This window comes from Rhinopithecus bieti, unplaced genomic scaffold, assembly GCF_001698545.2.
Source record: "Rhinopithecus bieti isolate Rb0 unplaced genomic scaffold, ASM169854v2 scaffold_7438, whole genome shotgun sequence".
Classification (NCBI taxonomy): Eukaryota; Metazoa; Chordata; class Mammalia; order Primates; family Cercopithecidae; genus Rhinopithecus; species Rhinopithecus bieti.
Genome location: NW_016805589.1, coordinates 430,120 through 449,853, shown reverse-complemented (window position 1 = coordinate 449,853; position 19,734 = coordinate 430,120). Strand labels below are relative to the sequence as shown.

Genomic DNA, 19,734 nt, shown 5'->3' with positions numbered 1-19,734 from the left:
GGTAGATACCAAATATCTTGAGAAAGTGAGAGGAGGAGTTTGGCAAATATACTCTGAAAGCCTTTCAACTTTCAAATTGTTAAACAAAGACAAAAAGGTAAACTGTACTGTTAAGTATTTTATTTTCTGTAGTGGTATGTAGGGTGAGTAGAAGAGTCAAGAGTGTTTTCTGTTTTGAAGGAAAGCAATAGTGATTTGACTAAGAAGTGATATTTCATACTTTCACTCATTGGCAAGGATATTTTATTGTACAGAGAATATTAGCATTTTGCTGTAGATACAATAGTTTTTTTAAAAATCAGTACTAGAATGTTACTAATGTTCAGCAAATATTTATTAAGCATTTATAATTGGTATGACTTTTTTTTTAAGACCATCATGTTCTTACATGAGGCTCACAAACTAATGTGTTGACACTTCAGTAAAGTCTATAGTCACAAAAATTTTGGATTGATTATTATGGGATACTAAAATATGCATAAGTATGAATGGCTACTTTAGTGTTTAGCCATCATTAGTTCTTATTTTTAGTGTTACACACTGTAGGAGTTACTGCAAAATGAGACATTGGAGGATTAAATAATATTAAATACTTACATTTTAAAAACAGTCCTACATAGCAGTAGTGAAACAACTCTTACCAATAGCTAGAAATACAATCTTACTTAAGGATTTACAATACTTTTTTTTGGGTGGGAGAAGAATAGATAATTTAATTTCAAAAGTTTAAAAGTATGCAAATAAAAATTTACTTTGTGTTCATATTGTCAAGTACCCTCAAGTGAAGTAATAAACTCCTAAGCATGAACAGGAAATACTAAGACACCCAGTATCTTACTTTATATAAAATTTCAACCTAAAGAATAGAGGTAAAATAAAAAAGAAACAGAACATGTAACTTTAAGTTAAAAGAGATCTCCAAACATGAGATTTAGTAAAATAATCCCACACTTAACTAAATGGGAAGCTATTCGGAAAGGTGGGGGTTTCTTCCATTTCTCTCTCAGTGCCCTGAGGAGGGAAGTTGGGGATAATCGGCTTCAGGAACTTGAACTCATTTGTTCCTGAGCCTCCCATCAGACACACCTCGTACTGGTAGCTCTGGGACAGGGTCCTGGTGCCGCTCACGTCCACCAGATGCCCTGGAAAGGGGCCCTCGGGCACCGAGCAGCGACCCACAGAGGCCGCCCTGCTCCTCCTGCACAGCCGCACCGCCACGAACAGGAGCACCGACAAGAGGAACAGCGACGACACCGAGGCCAACGCCACCACCAGGTAGACGGTGAGCGAGTCGGCCTGGGCCTGGGCAGGGGCCGCCTCCGGGAGAGGCAGGTAGGGCTGGGAGAAGCCGTCCACCAGGAGCACGTGCAGCGTGGCAGTGGCAGAGCGCGGAGGCTCGCCATTGTCCTTGACCAGCACCACCAGCCTGTGCTTGGCCGCGTCGCGCTCGCTCAGCAGCCTGGCGGTGCGCACCTCGCCATTGTGCGCCCACACGCCGAACAGCCCGGGCTCCGTAGCCTTGAGCAGCTGGTACGACAGCCAGGCGTTCTGGCCCGAGTCGCCGTCCACCGCCACCACCTTGGTCACCAGGTAGCCGGGCTCGGCCGCCCGGGGCACCAGCTCGGTGCAGGGCGCGGAGCCATTCTGCAGCGGGTACAGCACGAAGGGCGAGTTGTCGTTGGCGTCCAGCACCAGCACGCGCACCAGCGCCTCGCTGCTCAGCGCCGGGGACCCGCGGTCTGTGGTGCCTACGCGGAACTCGAAGGCCTGCAGGGCCTCGTAGTCCAGCGACCTGAGGGCGAACAGGTGGCCGTTGTCCGCGTTGATGGAGACCAAGGAGGCGAGGGGCAGGTGCGGGTCCTGGGGTGGCAGTAGCGAGTAGGTGACCTGGGCGTTGGTGCCTGAGTCTCTGTCTGTGGCGCTGACGCTGCCAATGTGCAGGGCGGGGCTGTTGTTCTCGCGGACGAACAGGGTATAGAAAGTTTGGGTGAAGGTGGGGGCGTTGTCATTGACGTCGGAGACCTGCACGGTTATGCTCTGCTGGGTTTTCAGCCTGGGTGTCCCCAAATCAGTGACGGTGATGGTGATGTTGTACTCGGCTCTGCTCTCTCTGTCCAGTGCCCCTTCTGTTACCAGGGTGTAGAAATTCTCCACGGAAGGTCTTAGTAGAAAAGGGAGATCGTTCTCTATTGAACAAATAACCTGTTGGTTATGCCCAGAGTCTGCATCTGAAACACTGAAAACTGCCACTATGATCTCTGGCAAGTTTTCTGGGATGGGGCTGATGAAGAACGACATAGTGAGTTCAGGGGCGTTGTCATTCACGTCCAGGACCCTGACGACTAAAGAGCATTTTCCTGATAGGCCCCCACCATCTGTGGCCTCAACATCCACGTCATAAGACTGAACTTCCTCAAAATCCAAAGCCTTTCTCAACCGAATTTCTCCTGTGATTGCGTTTATTTCGAACGGTTGGTTGATGTCATCGGCTTGAAACAGGGCGTAAGATACCTGCCCAAACGATCCTGCATCTAAATCTCTGGCTGAGACAGTAATAACCAGAGAGCCGAGGGGATTGTTCTCGGGGATTTGCGCCTCATAGAGCTCCTGAGCAAACTCGGGGATGTTGTCATTGATGTCCAAAACCTGGATGTGAATCTCGGAGGTCCCTGACCTGGGCGGAGACCCACCATCCAGCGCGGTGAGCGTTAGCGTGAGTCGGGGCTGCTCCTCGCGGTCCAACGGTTTGTCCAGCACCAGCTCCGGGAACTTCCTGCCTTCGCTGCGATTGCGGGTGAGAACGTGGAAGTGAGGGTTGGAGCTGATTGTGTAGCTCCGAAGGCCGTTGCTGCCAGTGTCTAAATCGTGTGCCATTTTCAAAGGAAATATCTTTCCTGGCATAGTAATTTCTGATATTTTCAAGAGCATTTCTCCGGCAGGGAATTCCGGGGAGTGGTCATTTATATCTCTGACACGCAAGGAAGCCTGAAAAAACTGCAAGGGATTTTCCAGTAACACTTGGAAAGGTAGCACACACGGCTCAGTGGAGCCACACAGTTCCTCCCGGTCCAGTTTTTCATTTAGCAGTAAATCATGGGTCTGTGGATCAAGCTGCAAATGTTGTCTGTTCCCTTTGAAAACAACCCGAGCGCCCCGTGCAGCCAGCTCCTCCACCCTCAGTCCCAGGTCCTTTGTCAAATTGGCCACAAACGTGCCACTTTCTGTCTCCTCCAATACGGAATACTGAATCGATTCAGAATCTACCTCTCCCCAAAGCATCAATAAAATGAAGAATGCCACTTGCCTTTTCTTGTTCTGTACTTTAGTTTGCATCGTGTCTATTGTTGTCTGATTACAGAAGAAAAATCCTTTTCAGCTCCCAATCACCACATCCACCGTCGACCCTCTCAGATGTCTTTGCAGAGATTTTTAAATTCGTTCTTACAACTTGTCTGGCGACGACTGCCTTCCCGGACACATCTGTCTCAGCTTTAGCTGTAAATGTGGTCTGTATTTTCACTTGGCTTCTGGGTGAAACAGAGTCCACCGAGTCTGCAGAACGTTCATTCACTCTCTTAGCTTGTACCGCCACCTCGCGTTCAAACTAATAACTTCATGAGATGTTTCAGGTCAATAGCATTTCCGAAATCTGAGCATTATAAAGACTTTTAAGTCGAGTCAGTGTTTCTCAGACTGAGTGCGTGGACCACATGCATAAATAATTGCTTGCGAGCTTTGGTTTCTTTGTGTGTACGTTTTGCTTTTAAGCCAATTCCTGGGTTCACTCCCCTCTAGAACTTGAATCAAATTCCCTGGTGGTGCTAATTAAGGAGAAAGATTGAAGTGCAGATTCTACACTTCAATCTTTCTCCTTTGATTCTTCAGCAGTGCAATTTATCTCTGATGAGCCATTTAATCCATGAGTCCAAGAGGTACACTATTTAATTGTCCCAACAAACAATGCAAAACAATGAAGTTTGTTAGCAACAATAATGGTAAAATAATAAATTATCTAAATTATACACTCATAAATGGCAAGAACAAAAAACTTACTTTGTTATATAGTTACGCCTGCACAGTAAAAAGAACAATTAGGCTATTAGGAGGGAAACTGAGGCAACGAAGTATTTATGATACACGTATATAAGTAAATTAACGTATTTAAAAGAGGGACTAGAAGCAATCAAGTATTTGTCATAAGCATTTTAGGATTCTACCCCATTTTTGCATGGATAGAATTAGGCATTGTTTTAAGAGGCTTGTGCATTTTATTTTAACTTTTTTGATCAAATTCCCCTCTTACATTATTTAATCAAGTTCCAAATATATTACCCTGTTGTACAAACATGACGTAGTGCAGAAAACAAACATTCAAGAATTACCTTCACCATCTTCTCACAGCAAAAAGAACACCAAGTCCTATAAATACAGGCCAAATTAAGGTACTGTAAAAAAGGTGAATTACATTTGAGTGAATGCCATGGAATTCAATGATGGAATATTATGGCTATATCCATTCCCATCTCACTAGTTTCTGCTCAGATACATTGGAACATGTATCTCTAAGCAAGCTGAAAATGTGTGAAACAGATTAGTGCACATAGAAGAGGCAAAATATGCCAAACAATTCAATTCATTTCAGATTGATTTCATATTTATTGAGAGGTGAAATCAATTGAGCTCAAACAAAGTTCACTTCCGGTAACAGCCAAGGTGATAGAAGATTAAAAATTAGGATATTTTCAAATACATAAACTCTAGGTAAAATAAATAAGGCTAAATAAAATCTAAACTCTAAATAGCTGAGATGATCTTATAGTTCAAAATCACCCCTATGTAGCCAGAAAAACAAAAGATTATGAATGTGACCAGCCTCCAGGGTTCACTTGATAGATGCTACTGAGAATACACTGTTCCTTGAGGATGTGAGTAACAAAATGAACTTATGATATAAAACCAACAATAATAAACATCTTGGAAGGGTGTCACTTCTTTGCTGAAACAAGGCCATTATTTCCTGCTCAATCTTAAATGCTTTCTTCTTTCAGTGAGCATTCTGAGTTCTGATTCCAGCTAAACAGCATTCACGAAGTCTTTTATTCACTCTCTTTCTCTGAAGCACCACCAGGCATCCTCGAATATAGGTTGTTGAATTATTTTTTACTTCAAAGCAAATTTACCAGCGGTACAGTATTTGTCAAACTCCATTTAGATCCTTGAAAAGACTTTGATAACATTGGTAGTTATATGGAAAGAGGATAATATCTCAAAATACCCAAAAAGATATCAGTTGGGTCTATCAAGATACTGCCTTTTTATAGAAAATGGATTACATTAGATTATCTCAGGAGAATGTTTCTCTCTTTTGCCCTCTTTTGCTTTGATTTGATTGGCTAGAGTAGACTGAATTAACTTTGCATTCATAAACATGTTCTCACAAGGACTCATTAACTTAAAATTTTTATTATGGAAAAATTCCAACATATACAAAGTAAACAGAATAAGCCTCCATACGCCATCAGTTTCACAACATTCTGTTGTCTCGTTTTGTCTATACCTTTCTCTCCATTCTCTGCTTCCTGTTCAACGATTACTTTTGTATAGTTCTTTTCTTAAGGCAATGTTTACAGAAGTTGAAATGCACCAATCTTAACTGTGCCATTTTAAAAAATGGATTCATGTGTGTAACTCACACTTTTTTCAAGATACGGAACATTTTCATCATTCACTGGGAATCATCTTAATCATATTTTGAAGCTCAGTTTTATTAACTGCGGAGCAAAAGCCTTGGTCTCATCTGGACACATGATGCAAAAGTAGACAATGTGAAAAAGCACCATGCCCCATATTCTTTATGCTCGTGTATGCTAAAGTGAAGTAATAGATTAATTTAGCTGGACTGTTACCAGCAAGCTGAAATAGTATTTTAACTGATTGAACGTTGTAAAGTATGTTAAAATTAATTTTATTTAGTTAGCCTGTAATGACAGGTTGAGCAGCCCTTGTCCGAAATGCTTGAGACCAGAAGTGTTTCAGATTTCAGATTTTTTAGATATTAGAATATTCGCATGTACATACTGGGATATCTTGGGAATAAGAACCAAGTCTAAACATGAAATTCATTTAAGTTTCATGTACATCTTATACAAATAGCCTGAAGGTAATTTTGTATAATATTTTTAAACAATTTTGTGCATGAAACAAAGTTTGCATTATGTACTTATGTGTGGAATTTTCTACTTGTGGCATCAGATTGGCTCAAAAAGTTGCCGGTTTTGGAGCAGTTCCTATTTTTGGATTTTTGGATTAGGAATGCCCAACCTGTGCCCGTACTGCATAGCTGATGGAGCTGATTTCCATTTTATGTTTCAGTTAATCCCATTATAATTTTAAAAAATTATTCAAGTTTATCAAAAGAGAAAGAAAAAGACCTTCAAGGACAAATTGACTCTCTTAAAACTCTTCTTTAGTTATATGGAAAGAAAACACAGTAATACAGGGAAAAGTTAGAGATGATATATAAGCAATCACTTAAAGAAACTCAATTTACAGGAGATATGCTGCAAGGAAGTTGAAAATGTAAAGGATTTGATACTAAATCACACTTGAAATCTGAAATGATTGGGTAAGACACTTTGTCAGTATTGCTAGAGGTTTGTCTTTTTTAAAATGTTTTTTGAAGAACTAGTTTTTTGTTTCTTTATTGCTTTCTCTATTTGCTTTGAATTTTCTTGATTTCTTCTATTATCTTTGTTATTTCCTTCTTTCTGAATGCTTCGGGTTTATTTTCCTCATATTTTTCTAGATTCTTGAGGTAGAAGCTTGAAACTGATAAACTGGTGGGTGACCGATTTGAAAATTTTCCTCTTTTCTAATGTACATATTTAGTGCTATAAAATTTTCCTCTCTGCCCTGTGTTAGCTATGTCTCACAAAATTTGATGTGTTGTATTTTCATTTTCAATTCAGGTCAATGTATTTTTAAATTTCCCTTGAGATCTTCTTTTTGATTCATAGATTATTTAGAAGTATGTTGCTACATATCCGAGTATTTGAAGGTTTTCCTCTTACCTTTCCATTATTCATTTTTAGTTTAATTTCATTGTGCTTAGAGAACCCACTCTGTATGATTTCACTATTAATTTGGTTGAGGTTGGTTTTACGGCTGAGGTTGTGGTTATGTTACATAGGTTCTGTGAGGATTTGAAAATAATGTGTATTCTGGTAGTGTTTATTCTGGTGTATTCTGGTATTTTTTATTCTAGTATATTCTGGTATTGGAATGTTCTGTTGTATTCTAGTATTGGAGTGTTCTGGTGTATTCTGGTATTGGAGTGTTTTATAAATATTAATCAGATGCTGTTAGTTGATGGCATTATTGAGTGCTTCTGTATCGCTGCTGATTTTCTGTCTTGTTGGTCTATCAATTGATGAAGGTCATTGAAGTCTCCAATTGTAATTGTGGATTTCTCTATTTCTCCTTCTGTCAGATTTTGCTTCATACATTTTGCAGTTTTTTATATATACATTTGGGATTGCTATGTTTTCTTCTTTTATCATTATACAATATCCTGCTGTGTCCCATGCAGTCTCTGATATGTCCCATGCAGTCTCTGATGATTTTCTTTGCTCTCATGTCTACTTTATATGATGACTTTCTTTGCTCTCATGTTTACTTTATATGATCATTTTCTTTGCTCTCATGTCTACTTTATATGACCTTATGGCTACCCCTGCTTTATTAATTAATTTATTTAGTTAGTTATTCTAATTTTTATTTATTTCTTTATTTTTGAGACGGAGTTGTGCTCTTGTCTCCCAGGCTGGCGTGCAATGGTGTGATCTCAGCTCACAGCAACCTTCACCTCCCAGGTTTGAGCAATTCTCCTGCCTCAGCCTCTGGAGTAGCTGGGATTACAGGAGCCCGCCACCACAGCAGCTGATTTTGTATTTTTAGTAGAGACGGGGTTTCACCATGTTGACCAGGCTGGTCTCAAATTCCTGACCTTAGGTGATCCTCCTGCCTCAGCCTCCCAAAGTGCTGGAATTACAGGCGTGAGCCACTGCACCCAGCTCCTGCTTTATTTTTGCATTAATAATTGTATACATTTTTGTCTTTTTACTTTCAAACTGCATATATCATTATATTTGAAATTAAGTTTGATACATATAGTTGGGTCATAATTTTTCAAACCCATTCTCCCAATGTTTTTGTTTTAACTGATGTGCTCAAATGATTTACATTTAACATAACTATAGATTAGTAGAGATTAACTCTGCCATTTTTTGTTTCCTGTTTGTTTTCTGTGTTTTTTTGTTTGTTTCTCCGTTTTCATTTTTCTACCTTCCTGTGGGTTATTGGAACATTTTTTAGAATTCTGTTTTGATTTAGTTGTAGTGTGTGTGTGTTTTTTTTTAGTGTATCACTTTTATAGCTTTTACTGATTACTCTAGGTATTACACTATATATACACAACTTATCAGTTTACTGATTGATATCAGTAACTGATATTTTTACCAGTTCAAATGAAGCATAGAAAATGTACCTCCCTTAGTGTCCTTTTGCCCTCGTTCATTTATAACATGTGTTAAATATTTCCTGTACATACACTTAGGACCACATTTAGAAAGTGTTATAATGTTGGATTCAACCACCAAACATAATTTTGGAACCTCAAGAGAAAAAGAAAAGTCTGTTGTATTTACTCATATTTTTGTTTCCTGTGTTGTTTCTTCCTTCTTGATGTTCCAAGATTGCTTTTTAAATTGTTTCCTTTCTGTTTGGAGAACTTGCATTAGCAAATATTTTAAGGTAGGTGTACTGGCAACAAATTCTTTTCCTGAAGGGTAGTTTCACTGGATATAGGATTTTGGGATGACAGTTGTTTTCTTTCAGCACTTAAAAAATATTGTGCATCTTCCTTCTAGCCTCCATGGTTTCTGATGAGGAATTTACTCTCATTCAAATCGTTACTGCCCTGTAGGTAAGGTGTCATTTCTCCTTCACTGCTTTAAAGATATTTTGTCTTTAGTTTGCAGAAATTTCACTATGATGCCTCTTGGTGTGGATTCCTTTGGGTGTATCCTGTTTGGGATTTGTTCCGCTTCTTGAATCTCTGGTTTATGCCTTTTGCCAATGTGCTTAGTTTCCAGCCATTATTCCTTTGAGTACTTTTTTTAGCTCCACCCTCCGTCTGGCCTTCTTTTGGGACTCCAGTGACACAAAGGTTAGATCTTTTGGTATGGTCCCACAGGTTCCTGAACCTCTGTTCATTTTTTATGGTCTATTTTCTCTTTCTTCTTCAGAATGGGTAATTTCTATTGCTCCATTTTCTGGTTCATTGATTTTTTGTTCCTTCCATTCTGCTGTGGAGCCCATTATCTTGAGTTTTTATTTCAGTTATTATATCTGGGTTTGTTTTTTTGTTTTGTTTTGTTTTTTTGTTTTTTTTTTAGACAGAGTCTTGCTCTGTCACCCAGGCTAGAGTGTAGCGGGGCAATCTTGGCTCACTGCAACCTCCCCGCCTCCTGGGTTCAAGTGATTCTCCTGCCTCAGCCTCCCAAGTAGTTGGGGTAACAGGCATGCACCACCACGCCTGGCTAATTTTGTGTTTTTAGTAGAGGCATGGTTTCACCATGTTGGCCAGTCTGGTCTCGAATTCCTGACCTCAGGTGATGCACCCATCTTGGCCTCTCAAAGTGCTGGGATTACAGGCGTGAACCACTACACCCGGCCCCATTATTATATCTTTAATTTCTAAAATTTCCACAGGGATTTCTTTATATCTTTGATTTCTTTGCTGAGACTGTTTTTCATTTGTTTCAAATATGTTCATAATTGCTCATTAAAACATTTTGATGAGGTCTGTGTATAAATATTTGTCAGATAATTCTAACAACTGTCATCTTGGTGTCAGCATCTCTTTGTTGTCTTTTTCATTCACTTTAATATTTTCCTGATTCTTGGTATGACCCAGATAATCCCTTCCTGGTTGTGCCTGTACCCAAAAGGAACCTTTGCCGAAATGAATGAGGCAATATATTCAAGAATGCTTATAGCAGCATTGTTTATAGTAACAAAACTCTTAGAACAACCAAAAGTAAAACATTAGTAAAAGAATTTAAAGTTCATAGTACTCCATTTATATAATGGAATACTATGGAAGAATTAAGTGAATGAACTGAATTAACATGGATAAATTCAATAGCATAATGATTAAAAAGAGCAAGCTCACAGAGGATCCATACCATATAAATTCATTTATATAAATTGCAAAGACAGATAAAACTAAATGATAAATCATTTAGGAATACAAGCTTTTCTATTGCAACTATAAAGAAGAACAAACAAGTAAAATTCAGAAAACTGTTTCTTTTCATAGGGTTGAAAGATGTTATGATGGAGGCATAACATCTTGGCATCATTCTAATTCTTAAGCTGGGTAATGGGTAGATGAGTGACCATGTTATTATTGTTTATTATTATTATTGTACATACATGTTGTATGCACGCTTTTGAATTTTGATAGATTTTAAAATAGAAAAAAGTAAAAACAAACAAACAGCAATTTCTGAGCTGGGCATGGTAGCATCTGCCTGCTACTCAAGAGGCCAAGGCAAGAGGATCACTTGAGGTGAGAAGTTCAAAACCAGCCTGGGTAACATAGCAAGACCTTTTCGCTTAAAAAAAAAAAAAAAAAATTCTTTAATAAACATGAAGCAATTTCTCTGGGGTCAGTTTGCCTGGATTCAAATTCTATTACCACCTCTTATTAGCTAGGTGATTGTTGAAATCCTAACCCCCAACATGATGGTAGGAAGTAGGGCTTTGAGTGGTAATTAGGTTACGATGAAGCAGCCCTGAATGAGATTAGTGCATTTATAAAAGTGATTCCAGAGAGCTCTCTTGCATTTTTTCTGCCATGTGAGGATACAAGGAGAAGTCAGCGCTCTGAAACCTGGAAGAGGACCCTCACCAGAACTCAACTATGCTGGCACCCTGATTTTGGACTTCCAACCTCTAACACTGTAAAACATTACTTTCTGTTATTTATAAGCCACTCAATCTATAGTATTTGTTACAGCAGCCCAAACTCATTAGGACAGTGACTTTGGGCAAATTGCTTTACCTCTGTGTGTTACAGTTTGTTCACCTTGAAAATGTTGACACTAATTGTACCATTATTTTGAGGATTAAATGAGATATGTATAAAGTACTCAGAAAATAGCCAAGTACACCGAAAGTATGTAGTAGTAATAATAGTACATGATATATAATAATGTTTAATAACAAAGTTTGTAGAAACTTGAATATGCCACTAAGACTAAAAATCATTAGAAATACTCAAAAATAAAGTGAGAGACTTCAGAACATAGAAGAAAAGCTAAAGATATAAAATAAAAGAGAATATAAGAAACAGAGAAATAATTGAGAATATTCAATATCTGACAAGCATAAGTTTCAGAAGGAAATAACAAGATTAAACTTAGGGATACAACTATTAAAAAAATAATAGTAGAAATGGGCCAGGTACAGTGGCTCACACCTGTAATCCCAGCACTTTGGGAGGCTGATGCAGGTAGATCACTTGAGGTCAGGAGTTCGAGACCAGCCTAGCCAATATGGTGAAACCCCAACTCTATTAAAAAAAAAAAATTAGCTGGATGTGGCGGTGTGCACCTATAGTCCTACCTACTCAGGAGGCTGAGTCAGGAAAATCATTTGAACCCAGGAGGCAGAGGTTGCAGTAAGCCAAGACTGCAGATTGCACCACTGCACTCCAGCCTGGGTGACAGAGTGAGATCTGTCTCAAAATAATAATAATAATAATAATAATAATAATAATAGAAATGAAGTAATCCCAGAGATAAAAAGGTATAAATTGTTAGAATACATAAGTACATTGAGTGTTCAGTAAAATGAATGAAAAAATTATAATACTATTATGAAATTCAAGACATCTAAAAAGAAGAGAGAAAATTCTGAGGGAAGGAGACACAAAAAATTCTTTTCTCCACAGAAATATGGAAAGAGAGAGAGAGAGATGGGGATATAAAAATCAAGAATCACACTAGTATAAAATTTGTTATCAAAAATCATGAATCAATAATCCATATATTAATGATTTTAAATTTCCAAGCAATAATTCTGTATCTGACAAAATAATTAAATATGAAGGAAAACTAAATGCATTTTCAGACTGGCAGCAATGCAGAAAGTTGTTTTTTTGTGAACCCTCCCTTAGGAAGACATTTCAGGATATATTGTAGCAAAAAGAGGGAATAAAAAGGGAGACAAGTGATCTGACTCAACCAGGAGAGGTATGAAGACAAGATGACAGTTTTGTACAGACATAGAGATCATTTAGTACAGATGGAAGCAGAAAGCTAGAGGGCTTCAGGTTAGGAAATATGGTAAAGTGAATTATTGATTGAGATTTTGAAAATATGGTAAAGCCAATTAATGGAGTCTAAAATGATGAATCTATCTGGTCTTGATTTTAGGAACATACTGTTTTCAATGGCACAGGAAGCACAACATTGGATCCAAAGAGCAGGAAAGATAGTGCCTATCACTAAAAAATAAAGTGAGAGACATCAGGACATAGAAGAAAAGCTAAAAATGTAAAATAAAGGAAATATAAGGAACAGAAAAATAACTAAGAATATTCAATATCTTTTTTGATTTTTGTGTTTTAAATTTTTTCATTAAGAATATTTAATAGTGGACAAGCACAAATCTCAAATGGGAATAACAAGATTAAACTTAGGGATACACTATTAAGAAAATAATAGTAGAAATGAAGTAATCTCAGATCTAAGATTACTTATATCCCTAAGTAATCCCAGACTATTTAGAGGTTTCAGTAAGTAATATGGCTCAGCAATGAACAATATTTTGAGAAGATAATCAGCTCAACAACCGGGAACTGTTCTGACACTCATAGGTCAGCCATAATCTTCTCCTATTGAATGCAAACAATTTCATATAGCACCAAGACCAGAAAATAACCTTGTAACTCTGATGAAGCAAGACTTCATGCTTGAGGAGACAATGTCTAAAACAAAAAGAAAAAACAAAAGAGCTCTTTTTCCTTGCTAGTATGAGTGAATGCTGCTTATTTACCAATTACAGATTTAATTCCAGTGTTTTTCCCACTTCCTAAATGAAATTCATTAAAATAATACAGAATTACCCCAATTTTCTGAAAGCATCCAATCCAGAGCTAACCTGTACTTCTTGAATCTCTGTTAAAAACACCTAACAGAAGACCAAATCTTATAACTCCTTTGTAAGACTCTGTTACTAAAGTGGCTCCTGTTTCCTACTGTGAGCAGTCTCCTTCATTGCAACAAGTCAATAAACCCAACTTTGTTCTGATACGGTGTGTTCTTAGTAATTTGGGACTGCAGGGCATTCATAATTTATATAGTCATTAAAAGTAAATTTTAAATATTATCTTCAGGTTCTAAAATATATCTATAGACAAGACAAGTAATTCTTAGCTATGGTTGTAAAAATGTAAAATGTAAAAGTAGAAGTTAACTGAGAGAGGTTGGAAAGTGTAAGAGAGAAACAGATATAAAAGGAAGAATGATATTCTTTTTTTCATACAAAAATCTAATGAAACTGTTATTACTGGAACAATAAAGAGAGGTTTCAGTTTGATCAGAGAAGTACCCAAAAATAGTAATATAGCTTTATCTGAAAAACAAAAGATTGAAGTTGTTTTAAGTGTGCTATCTTAATAGGAAATTGTCTAAAGTTTGTGAAAGTTACTACATTAGTTTGCGAGGGCTGCTGTAACAAATACCACAGACTGGGTGGCTTAAACAACAGATATTTCTTTCCTCACAGTTCTGGAATCTAGAAGTCCAAGATCAAAGTGTTGGCAGGGTTGGTTTCATTTGGAGGCCTCTCTCTTTGGCTTGTAGATGGCTATCTTCTTCTAGTGTCTTCACATAATCATCCCTCTGTGTGTTCACATGTCTGGCATCTCTTCATGTTCTAATCTCATCTTATAAGTACAGCAGTTATATCGGATTAAGGTCTGCCCTAATGACCCATTTGAATGTGATTACCTCTTTTTTTAAGGGCCTATCTTTAAATATAGTCACATTCTGAGGTAGTGGGAGTTAGGGTTTCAACATATGAATTTGAGGGGGATTTGGGAACACAGTTCAGCTCATAACGGTTACAAACATATTCCTTAGTGATAAGAAAGTAAATACAAGAATTTTTAAAAATGTATAAAGTGCTTGTCAATGGGATAAAATGAAAAAGCAGACAGTACTAGTTTGTTGGCAGAAATGTGGAAAAATTTGTACATCCAGATACTGGGGATAGCAGTGTAAATTAGTACAACCACTGGAAGACTATTGGGAAATGTCTACTAAAAGTAAACGTGTACTTACAAGATGGGCAACAATTCCACTTCTAGGCATATACCCAACAAACCTGCATATACAGGTTGCCAAAAGGCATGTTAAAATAACGGTTATAGCAGTATAATTCATAACAGCCAAACTTTGCCCTATCCCAAATACTGATCTAAAGGATAGAAAATAAATTGTAGTATATTCATACAGTGGAATATTATACAGCAATGAGAATGAAAGGACTAAACTTAAAAGCTGTATTATGGATAAATTTCATAAACATAATGCTGAGTAAAAAAAGCCAGATGCAAACAGTTCATACTCTATTACTCTGTTTATATAAATTATAGTATAGGAAGTCAGCATATTTGCCATACTTGGGCTAGCAGTGATTATAAGGAGTAATTTGTGTGGCACCTGGGGTGCCAGTGATGTTTCATTTTCTCTTCAAGCTGCTGGTACTAAATATGTTACTTTGTGAATATATATTAAGTTGAACATAAAGGATTTGTTCACTTTTCTTCATGTAAGTAATAATTCAATTAAACTGTTTTTTAAAAGTTTGCTAATAGGAATCAGGGCTGCAAAAAAGTCAATAGAAGATTGCTGCCCTTTACATATTTTCTCACATATTTGTTAGCATATGTATGTATTTGTCTTTGTTTTAAACAATTAAAATATAATGATTTGAAACATTTTTAATTTTTGCATTTTAGCATCAAATATGTAATACTTAAGAGTGTCATGAAATAGAATGGATAGAATATGTAGAAAATAAAATTAATATTAGATTTTATTAAGATGGTTTATCACAACAAGTACCAACAAGAAGAGAAAAAAATCTCAGGAAAATCAACAGCATGCATGGATTTGGAATGACCCTATGTAAATCAATGCAATGAAATAAAATCGAGTTTTCAATACTTGGGAAGCATAAAGTTCAGCAGACAAATCCATTGAAAAGGGAAATAAAAGCTAAATCTCAAGGTGAAATTTTTGTCCATGACACTCTCGAATTCTAGATCTGAAAAAGTTTGGGATAAATGGCAGAAAACAACGCGTCATAATGAGATCTCTAATTTAATCCAAAGTTATTCCGGAAGGCGGCAGTTTTCCCTATTTCTTCACCAGCGCCCTGGGGCAAAAGGTTAGGAATAATAGGCTTCAGGAACTTGAACTCGCCGGTCCCTGAGTCTCCCGTCAGACACACCTCGTACTGGTAGCTCTGGGACAGGGTTCCGGTGCCGCTCACGTCCACCAGATGCCCTGGAAAGGGGCCCTCGGGCACAGAGCAGCGACCCACCGAGGCCGCCCTGGTCCTCCTGCACAGCCGCACCGCCACGAACAGGAGCACTGACAAGAGGAAGAGCGACGACACGGAGGCCAACGCCACCACCAGGTAAACGGTGAGCGAGTCGGCCTGGGCCTGGGCAGGGGCCGCCTCCGCGAGTGGCAGATAGGGCTGGGAGAAGCCGTCCACCAGGAGCACGTGCAGCGTGGCAGTGGCAGAGCGCGGAGGGCTCGCCATTGCTCTTGACCAGCACCACCAAGCCTGTGCTTGGGCCGCGTCGCGCTCGCTCAGCAGGCTGGCGGTGCCCACCTCGCCCCATTTGGGGTGCGGCCACACGCCGAACAGCCGGGCCCTCCGTGGCCTTGAGCCAGCTGGCTACGGACAGCCAGGCCGTTCTGGGCCCGAGTCGCCGTTCCACCGCCACCACCTTGGTCACCAAATAGCCCGTCTCGGCCGGCCCGGGCGCACCAGCTCTGTGCAGGGGCGCGGAGCGGTTCTGCAGCGGGGTACAGCACGAAGGGCGGAGTTGTCGTTGGCGTCCAGCACCAGCACGCGCCACCAGCGCTCCTCTCAGCGCCAGGGGTAGCCGCGTCTGTGCGGCGGCCCACTCGGAACTCGAACTCCTGCAGCGGCCTCGTAGCTCCAGCGACCTGAGGGCGAAGAGGGCGAACAGGTGGCCGTTGTCTGCGTTGATGGAGACCAGGGAGGGGAGGGGCAGGTGCGGGTCCTGGGGCGGCAGCAGCGAGTAGGTGACCTGGGCGTTGGTGCCTGAGTCTCTGTCTGTGGCGCTGACACTGCCGATATGCAGGGCGGGACTGTTGTTCTCGCGGACGAACAGGGTGTAGGAGGTTTGGGTGAAGGCGGGGGCGTTGTCATTGACGTCGGAAACCAGCACGGTTATGTTGTGCTCGGTTTTCAGCCTGGGTGTCCCCAAGTCGGTGACAGTGATGGTGATGTTGTACTCGGCTTGGCTCTCTCTGTCCAGTGCTCTCTGTGTCACTAGGGTGTAAAAGTTTTTTAATGTGGGTTTCAAAAGAAAGGGGAGATCATTCTGAATGGAACAAATCATCCTACCGTTGTCCCCGGAGTCTGGATCAGAAACACTGAAAACAGCAACTACAGTTTCTGGGGCATTTTCTGGGGTAGGACTGGAGAGCGTGGACATGGTGAGTTCAGGGGCGTTGTCATTCACATCCATCACTTCTATAGCCACAGTGCATTTTCCTGAAAAGCCCCCACCATCTGTGGCTACAATTTCCACGTTATAATATGGAGTTGCCTCGAAATCCAATGCCCTTTTCAGGCGAATTTCTCCTGTTTTTTCATCTATTACAAATGGTTGAGTAACTTCATCGCCTTGGAATAGAGCATAGGCTACACTCCCATACGCTCCTGCATCTAAATCTCGGGCAGAGACAGCGACAACTAAGGAGTTAAGGGGGCTGTTCTCGGGCACCTGTACCTCGTAGAGTGATTGCAAAAATTCAGGCGCGTTGTCATTGTTGTCCAAGACGACAATGCGAACTGTGGTGGTCCCAGACCTGGGCGGAGCACCACCATCCAGTGCAGTGAGTGTTAAGCTGAGCTCGGGCCGCTCCTCCCGGTCCAGAGCTTTGTCCAGCACCAGCTCTGGGTATTTTCTGCCATCTCCGCGATTATGAGTAGCAACATGAAAGTGGGAATTTGTGCTGATTGTGTAGTTCTGAACAGTGTTGCTACCTATGTCAAAGTCCTGGGCTATTTTTAAAGGAAACACAGTCCCTGGCTGGGTGCCCTCTGGGATTTTTAGGAGCATTTCCCTCTCTGGGAACTCTGGGGAATGGTCATTTATATCTGTGAGCTGCAGATCAGTTTGATAAAACTGCACTGGGTTTTCTAGTAAGAGTTGGAAATGCAATATACAGGGTTCTGTCGTCCCGCACATCACCTCCCGGTCTAGTTTTTCATATAGAAGCAAATTGCCGGTCTTTATATCAAGCTGCAAGAGCTCTTTGTCTCCTTTGTAATGGATTCGCGCGCTCCGAGTGGCCAGTTCCCCCACCCTAAGACCAAGGTCTTTTGCCAGGTTGGCCACAGAATAGCCACTTTCTGTTTCTTCTGGTATGGAATACCTAACTGCCTCAGAGCCAGCCTCCCACAAAAGCAACAGTATAGCAAGAAACATAACTTGCCTTTTCTGTGGCGTTTTTGCTAGCGCAGTCTCCATTGTTCAGACCCGGTCCAGAAGGTGCAGTTTCTTTAACTCTGTATACAATCCACCCAGATGATTTGCTTAAATAACCGCGAATCCGATCTTTCTTAACTGATTTCCACAAGAACGAGGCCCACTCCACAAGATCTTACCTAAAATGCGTCCTTCTTTTAGGAAGCATTCAGGGTTTGGATTCCTCAGCTTAATGGCGCCTGAGGTATCCGCAGAGCCCACTATCCACACTCTTAGCCTGCAGCGCCACCAGGCGTCCTAATTTACTATTGCATATAGTATTTGCCATTTCATCCTAAATTCTAACCCTGACGTGTATCCATACCCTTTTGTCACATAAGCTCTCCCGATTGTATCTCCAGCTCTTAGTTACTGAAAGTTCTAAATAAACGTTGTGGAGTTAATTTTCAGTGAGAGAATACTTTTGAGAAAAACCTAAAATTATATATTAATCTCCATGAAAGTACCCTTGAGTACACAAATACACTTTATTTGGTGTTTCTTATTTGATTACATTAAATAAGTGATCATGAATAGCTATAGAAATTTAAAGTTTAAGAAAAATTACTTTCACTTTGAAGTAAACACCAATAACACCCAGAAAATGGCACAAATCATAGGTGTACAACTCAATGAATTTCGCAAAGTGAACACACTCCTATAAGTAGAACCTAGATTAAAAATACTACCCAAACCCAAGTCCCCACCTGCTATTGTCTGGTTACCGCCCTCTCCCCAAAAGATAAGCACTGTCCTGACTTCTGTTGTCATAGGTTTTTGTTTTTTTTTTTTTAACTTTATACAAATGGAGTTATAGATTGTTACTCTCATGTGTCTGGCTTCTTCTCCTCAATATTATGTTTGTCAAATTGATCTGTGGCATCTTGCTCTTATTTATTTTATTCTCATTGCTTTTTATTATTCTGTTGTATGAATATACTATGATTTGTTTATTCATTCTCCAGTTGATGAACGTTTTTTTTTTTTCCAGGTTTAAACTATTTTGGGTAGTACTGGTATAAACATCCTTGTACTAGTCTTTTGGTGACCACATATATGTGTTTATGTTGAATATTTTCAAAGGAGTTGGATTGCTGTGCATTAAAGTGTGCACATATATGTTGCTTTAGCAGATAATGGGAAAGTTTTCTCAAGTAGTTTTACTAATACCAGCAAAGTATGAGAGTTCCAGTTGCTCCACATTCTTGCCAACATTTGATGCTATCTTTTCCATTTTAAACCACTCTAGTTAGTGTTTGGTGATATCACATTGTAATTTTAGTTAGCATTTTCCCCAGTGATTAAACAATGTGAGCACATTTTCCTGTTTATCGGCCATTAGTATACAATCCTGTGAAGGGCTTATGCAAACCTTTTTACTTTTTTGGGGGGAGGCATTTGCCTGTTTGCTTATTCTCATATTATTCTGGGTATAAGTCCTTTTTTAGATATATGTATTGCAAATATCTTTTCCCACTCTATGGTTTATATTTCAAGTCTATTATGTGTCTTTGATGAATACAATTTCTTCACTTTAGTCAGATTTGTCAATAATTTTCATTTATGATTAGCATTTTTTGTGTTCTATTTAAATGTTCACATACTCCAAGGTCATGAAAATATTCTTATATGATGTATTTTTTAGAGCTATAATCAACCTGAAATTAACTTTTCAAGTGAATGAGGTTGGAGTCAAAAGTTTTAAAATATAAGTATCTGAATGCCTTAAACCTTTGCACCATCTATTTAAAAAACAATCCATTTTCCACTGTTTTTGAAATGTCATCTTTGTTATAAATTAGGTAACCATAGCTCTGAAGATGTTTTATTCAATCTTGTTTACCCTATAATAACTCATTGTG

The 19,734-nt window shown here is 39.4% G+C and overlaps 2 protein-coding genes across 2 annotated transcripts in view; both read right to left on the bottom strand.

The window, feature by feature from the left end:
- Positions 1-19,734, bottom strand: part of LOC108530186 (protocadherin beta-15) — a 172,872-nt gene that overhangs the window by 119,843 nt on the left and 33,295 nt on the right. The gene's annotated exons all lie outside the window — the stretch shown is intronic.
- Positions 109-18,101, bottom strand: LOC108530150 (uncharacterized). The gene is given in 7 exon segments (XM_017872856.1): positions 109-3,368; positions 12,512-12,574; positions 15,456-16,020; positions 16,022-16,132; positions 16,135-16,229; positions 16,232-16,298; positions 16,301-18,101. Coding segments are annotated over 7 exon segments (4,893 nt in total). The 5' UTR covers positions 17,876-18,101; the 3' UTR covers positions 109-951.